This window comes from Mya arenaria, chromosome 12 (genome assembly GCF_026914265.1).
Source record: "Mya arenaria isolate MELC-2E11 chromosome 12, ASM2691426v1".
Classification (NCBI taxonomy): domain Eukaryota; kingdom Metazoa; phylum Mollusca; class Bivalvia; order Myida; family Myidae; genus Mya; species Mya arenaria.
In genome coordinates, this window is record NC_069133.1 from 47,415,417 (window position 1) to 47,422,446 (window position 7,030).

At 34.5% G+C, this 7,030-nt stretch overlaps 1 protein-coding gene across 1 annotated transcript in view; it reads left to right on the plus strand.

Moving 5' to 3' along the window:
* LOC128210278 (uncharacterized) overlaps positions 1–6,116 on the plus strand; it is a 6,404-nt gene extending 288 nt beyond the window's left edge. The window contains exons 2-3 of the mRNA XM_052914513.1: positions 4,132–4,804; positions 5,511–6,116. Of these exons, the coding sequence (XP_052770473.1) occupies positions 4,132–4,804; positions 5,511–5,851 (1,014 nt within the window). The 3' untranslated portion in view covers positions 5,852–6,116. The remainder of the gene's footprint in view (positions 1–4,131; positions 4,805–5,510) is intronic.
* The last annotated feature ends 914 nt before the right edge of the window (positions 6,117–7,030 follow it).

Genomic DNA, 7,030 nt, shown 5'->3' on the forward strand with positions numbered 1-7,030 from the left:
TCTAATAAGATTAGAATAAAATAGAATAAGCAAAACAGTTAACACTTCGAATAATACCATATAAGATATTATAAATACATCGATTCTAAATACTAGATAGAACGTTATGAGCATTTGGGAAGATTATAATCATCAGCCCTTTCTTGAAGCTTCTTAAGTCCTTTATAACAGGATTAAGCTAATCTCACTATTTTTGTTGTTCTATAAAATGTGTTGTATTTACTTCTTTAAGATTTTTTTAGAAATTTTGTAGGAATAATCTGTATGATTATCAGAATAAACCAGTTTTCATTTATCAAAATCCATTTTCAGTATTATTTTGGCTAATTGAAATAAGCAACTTAAGCCTGTTAAACTTAAGAAGTTTCGAGAAATTGGGGCCAGAAGATTTGTTAATCAAAACTATGAAGACACGATTATTATGACTGATTTGATATTGGAAATATAGTTTTAGCTAAAATCCCAAAAAGCAAATAATATTGATACAAAAGCAGGTTTAAAAAAAATAAATACGAACAGCAGCGCAAAGCACATGATAGTATCCGAGGAAAATGAAACAAATGAAAAGAAATATACACGTTCAAAATAAAATTAACTGTATGATGTTGAACATGCTAAAATAGATTAGAGGCAAAGGGTTAATTAACTTCTAAGCATATTCTACCACTATGACAATGTTATATATGACATGTGCATCCCACTTTATTTTCATGGGTCATGGGCATAATAAAGGAAACAAATATAATATACGCGCGTTATGCACCAGTCAACTGTAACCACGCCCCCCCCCCCCGCAGGTCCGGGGGTATACCGGGGATAGCCGGGGAAATGGGCCGTGTTTTTACCTTTCCGGTGGCCCCGCAGTGCCGGGTGAATTCGGTGGTTTTGTCTTCGCGCAAAATATAGCGGGGAATGGGCCTAACCTAAGGTCCCTTGGGTGCGGGGGCATTTGGCAGGGAATTTACCATCAGTTCATCCCCGCCGGGCGGGGATTTTAGCCTTGGATAGCTGGACCAAAAGTCAAAGTCCCCGCTATTCCCCGGACCGGGGGGGGGGGGGGGTGGTTACAAATGACTGGTGCATTATTCATCTATAAATTAAGCCTATGAAATAAATGTGATTCAATCATGTACATTTTTAAAAGCATTCAGTGTAAAACAATTTTCAAGAGTGGTTATGATGTCTATACAAAATACAATTAGATCCGTATATGTCTATACAAAATACAATTAGATCCGTTTATGTCTATACAAAATACAATTACATCCGTTTATGTCTATACAAAATACAATTACATCCGTTTATGTCTATACAAAATATAATTACATCCGTTTGAGAGTGAAGCATGATAAAATAATCAAAGATTTTGAAAAAGTTTACATGTAGATAATTATAATGTGTACTAAATAAATTATATACACGTGAATTTTTACTCTAAATATGAATCCAATGTATATGCAACGCTACGATGGAAAGGCTGTCAGACGTTTTAACCCCAATACTTTTCAACCCCTTTGTCATTTGTGAAATCAAAGACTTTTCAACCCCTTTGTCATTTCAACCCCTAAAAGTGCAAAGACTTTTCTAGATAGCAAAAGTTTGGTCAAACACATCTTTAAGTGTATTTCAATAACAATGTGTTAATTGCTATAATTGACTTGTGCTCTAAAAGCATTAAAATAACAAACACATTTATTTCCAAATGAATGAATGTGTTAAAGTTTTATGCCAAAAAAAAAAACAATGACAAAAAATCAAATAAAAGGGGTTGAAAAGTCTTTGATTTAGGGGTTGAAAAGTCTTCAATATGGCTATTAAAATGATTCAACTAGGTGTTGAAAAGTCTTTGATTTAGGGGTTGAAAAGTCCAAACAGGTAGGGGTTGAAAAGTTTTTGAAATAGTGGTTGAAAAGTCTAAGGGTTGAAAAGTCTTCGTTTTTTGAAGGGGTTGAAAAGTCATGGGGTTGAAAAGTCCTGCTCCCCGATGGAAACTGGTAGTGTTCATAAACTTCATATAATCCATACTTATTCAACATCGTGCAAGGTTATCAATTTGCAATATAAGCCTTTATGATAGTTTAATAAAATAATGTTACTGACATAGTGATCCAATATGATACCTTTTTTAAGAAAAATGTCAAGTATTTATTTTGACGACTTTCAACCTTTTGTTAAGTTAATAACACAGTTTTGGTGTTATATTGATATTTTCATTCGAGATAAGTTCGATAAATTTTCGAATGTTTTGATCGAGTTGGTATTATCCCTTAATTCTAAGTATCTTCCATGGTTTGTTTAACCGAACCCGAACTTAGATTTATTTTGTGGAAACAACGAACACTGCGCGAGGGTTGGGAGGAATCTATTTTACTTGAGCGGCCAATATACATGTTGTATTTTTTTAATTTCTAAGTAGTAAAATAGTATGTTTTTATTCGTATTCGCTGGAACTCCTTTGTGCGCAGTGAAGATAGAAGTACCATACGGGTATATTTTTCATCTTTGCCCGTGTGCAAGAGAGGGATTTTCAGGAAGGCTCGTGGGTGAGATAAGGATTAATTTACCAGCATGGCCAAATATTTCGAATTACTTATCAGCGGTGGGAAAACTCATATATCCATAATCACTATTTAATGGACATTCTTAAATAAAATTGAATTCGCCCCAAAGTGTATTATAAAGTGGTCATTTACGTCCACTTGTTGATGTGGTTTTGTTTGTGGCTTATACCCTCTGTCCATCACAAATGTAATGCAAACAAAGCTTTATTATGCTCTTAGACAATTAATACAAGCTAAGTGGATCAATTGAAATTCACCCGAGGTATTACAATATTGAATATTGAACATTATTTATTTAATATCTCTTCAAGCAATAGTTATTTCAATAGTCATTGTTTAAAATCTTTATTAATGTATAATAAAGACTTGAATAACAAAGAATGCATGGAGTCCTCCCCTGAGGAATAAGTGCAGTAATTTTGCCGATTGTTCAGAACTTAAGAATGTGTTAAACGATATCGTTGTAAACTTTAAGACGTGATTTTTTCACGATGTGCTCATTTATTTGCATAAAACAAGTACAGATGAAACAATTGTCACACACTTATTACAGAACAGAACAGAACAGAACATAAAGATGATTTATTTGAATTTAAACATATTGTTTCTCATGCATACACATAATTATAACACAAAAGGATGGTAAATAAATACAAATAATACAGAAACAAAACATATTAATACAAACAAGTGTAATTAAAGGATAGTATTTATAAGCGAATTTCTTATTTCATTAGCTTTGCTTATATATGTACACAATCGGTTTAACACGGATCTTTTATTTGATGAAAACAACTCAATCAATTTCCACATACTCTGGTTTATAGTGTAATACTAGCTTATATAACGTTTCCTAATGTCTTTGTAACAATCACATTTTAAAATAAAATGAAACTCATCTTCAATGTCTCTTAAAGCATTAACACATAATACGCATTGTCTATCTTCTCTATTGACACGTTGCGGTCCATACCAAATACAGCAGTTTACACGTGTATACAACAAACATCCAGAGGAGTAACGGTTTGAAACCTAACAACGATGACAACATCTGTCTTATTGAGTGATACGATTTCACGCGGGAAATTTATTCTTCTTTTTATTTGTTTGTTAAACCATCCCCTGATTCTCGGTCTTGTTGGCGGCTCTGAATAAATGTACATGCGTTTTAAAACGCAGTAAAGAAAAGAGCAACCACGTCCAATTTTCAGGGTTGTTAGCTAAATATAAAAACACAACTGATTTTTCTCTATTAAATAGAAGTGTGTGTACCGTTTGCAAATATTTCATCAACTTATCAAGCACTTTGATTTCTGTGACAGACAAAGACTACACCAATTTTCACGCAGAGTCTAAGCGTTAATGGGTGGTTAAATCGTTTACATATGCAAATATAACCAATCACAGTTGAATAGCCGAACAAACAAACAAACTTCAAATACTTAGACAAACAAACTCAAACAAATGTTAAGGCGCGTTAAGAATTTAATTGTTGCTTTGTTAGTAACATACTTGCACTGAAATATTGATTGCTTACATGTTAATTACACTGTTTGTTATTTTATTACAGACTGTATACATGGGTCAGGGTGCTCTGCATGCCTCTCAGCAGCCAGACGACCTGAGTACCGTGATGTTCATCTTCAAGCTCTTCCAGAGCGGTTTGATATTCACGGCCCTTGTCGCTGGCGTCATCTGTGTTGGGCACGTGGTCTTTGTTCGCCGAAAGAATTGCCGAAATACCACGACTCTGTTCGCGGTGATGCTCTCCGGATTCTTGCACATGATCGCGTGCGTGTGCATGCTGACAATATCCGAGAAGTACACAACAAGACTCGCAAATTTGGGACATCTGAGCGCCGGCTCGTGCATGGATTATTCGATGACAGCGGCGTTAGCAAACGCGGTGGTGCTCGTGTTTATCGTGCATAATATTTTTGTTCAGAACTTTAAATGGTCGGTGTGTTCTTGTCTTGCATACGCTGTAACACTTGGTAGCATCGTAACAGGAAGTGTTTTCATTCTCAAGATAGTGCCGCAAAACAGCCAACTTCCGGTTGCTCAACAATCGCTAGTGACTCTCGGGACTGCTGGAAGTCAGCACGTGGAAGTGTTCTGGTCCGTGTGTCAGAAAAATGCGCATGAGGAAAGATGGGCTCTTCTGACAGAATATGTGCTCATATACTTGCCCGTCATCGTCACTGTGCTGGTTGCTCTTTGTATAAACAAAACAAAACAGACGGGTATGTTCACTTGTTGAATTCTATTTAAAACCATAAATAATAACATGTAAACTTATTATTGGCATCGAGTTTTAAAAAAAATAATGAACAGATATCGTAATAAAGATAGAAAGCACTCACTCATCTTCATCCGAACCAAAATTGACACACCCGTGTTCTACAAAACATCCAATATTTTACGGAAAATGAGCGAGATTTAACCACAATATTTACACATGCAAAGTCCTTTGTATGGATACAACTTTATGTTCATATTCATGATATTGTATAACACATAAGAAATTATGACGCCGTTGTTTGTTTTAATATTTCGCTCCGATATAATTAACGTGACGTCATTTAACCAATGATATTCGACGTTACTTTCCTTTCATACAAACGGCTGTTGTCGGTTACACTTCTTTAAAAACAAATGTTCAATCGGTAAAGATACAATATTTTGTTAATCGTAGGCAGTAGTTTTTTTAAATGTGAAAATAAAAACTGATTTTATTCTTTATTGCGTATATGCTTTATGGACGCAGTAGGGCAAACGAGAAGAATACTAAGAAGCGCAAGCGTGCTATATGAAATATGCTCGCTTGCCCTACAGCAGCCATACATGATCCTTATTATTACGCAAGGTTAACCGGACTCCGTCACGTATCCATGAATTTCGAAATACTTATGAATGTTATTGATTTTTTTCTCTGTTTTTTCGTTGCAGAAGTCGACACCACAGAGCTAAGGATTCTCTCAAACATCGAATGCAATGTTCCAGGGTTGAAATGCGATTGTGTTCAATTAAACACAGCCATGGTAGCTGTTCTTATATACAGTGCTATAGTGTTACTGATGGTGAGGCCGGGATACATTATGTATGCGTACGCAACTTCTGGCTACTTCCGGGACATATTGCCAAGTTTGTTACAGACAGTAATGTTCACTTTTATTTGCTCAGAATATATTGGAAAGGTCCTCATTCGACCTCAATATTGCAATAATGAGGTGAAATCGAGCTGTAATTGTGACTGTGAACATATGAGCAAGCCTCTAATGGACGTATAATTAGCTGTTTTCTGTAATTGTGCTATAAGTAGATACTGTTTGCATAATTATCTGTAAAGTTGAGTTTCTCGATTAATAGAAAAAATGGACCACGCTTGCTATGACAGGCAAACCAGTAGATATTGTTTTGTAAACATGTTATTTGTATGTGCAAACTGCTGTTTCTATATATTTGTATTGATACTACGATGTTTATGTCTCGTGCTCAGTAAAGAAGGCTGTGATTGTATTTTTTTAAATAATAACACATTGAAACAAGGTTCACATGTCGATGTAATGTTTTTTGTACATTTGCTTTTGTATTAAAATGATATTGTTACTATATTTTAATAAAGTTTTAAAACAACGAGCGTGTTTGATGATTTTGAAGCTTGGAGATACATGAGTTACATTTGTTTATGTGTTTCATTTGTCATTTTCCCCACTTTATATTTCCTATTTCAGAAAAATCGTTTTTATGCAGAAGCTTTGTTATCCGTCTCAGTTCACCTTTTTGTAGGTTATATACCACTAAAGAAATTTCCTTTAAGTTCAATAATGCATGTACCGATTTGAACGTGAAATGACACTGATATCTGATGTTTCACGACCGCTAAGACCATTTATGGGGGTGAAAGTCTCACTTGTATACTAAACATTTAACAACATTAGAAAAAATAAATAATTTAAATTAAAGGAAATTAAATTGGCTTAACGTGACGAAAATGTAAACGATGATAAGTAGATCAAGAAGATCAAGGATGTTCAGCAGTTTTTTTTTAAAAATTCATCTATTCAAAATCAATCATGAATATGTTCAAATTTTAATCTATATCACTGTTTCGAAACGTATTGTAGGAGAAAACAACTTGTTCAACTGAAAGAAAAAATATAATAATGACGTTTTCATATCTTTTTCATGAATTGTTCCGTTCATCAAAGGCTTTATTTAAGCAATAAAAAGGTATGTCATGTTCATCCAAAGAAATGTCACTCACTAAGAAGTTAACCACCGGTAATTGTTGATGTATTCCATTTGCTTTAGGCCGGAATTATAGTCTAGCAGTCTTGTTTAAGGAATGTTGCCAAGCTGCGATAGAGCATTTAGGGGGTGGGGGATGAAATCGTCCAAGTTTACTTTTAATGTCATTTTCGGAGAAATTAAGAAATAAAATATGCTAAAACTGCACCATTTAGGAC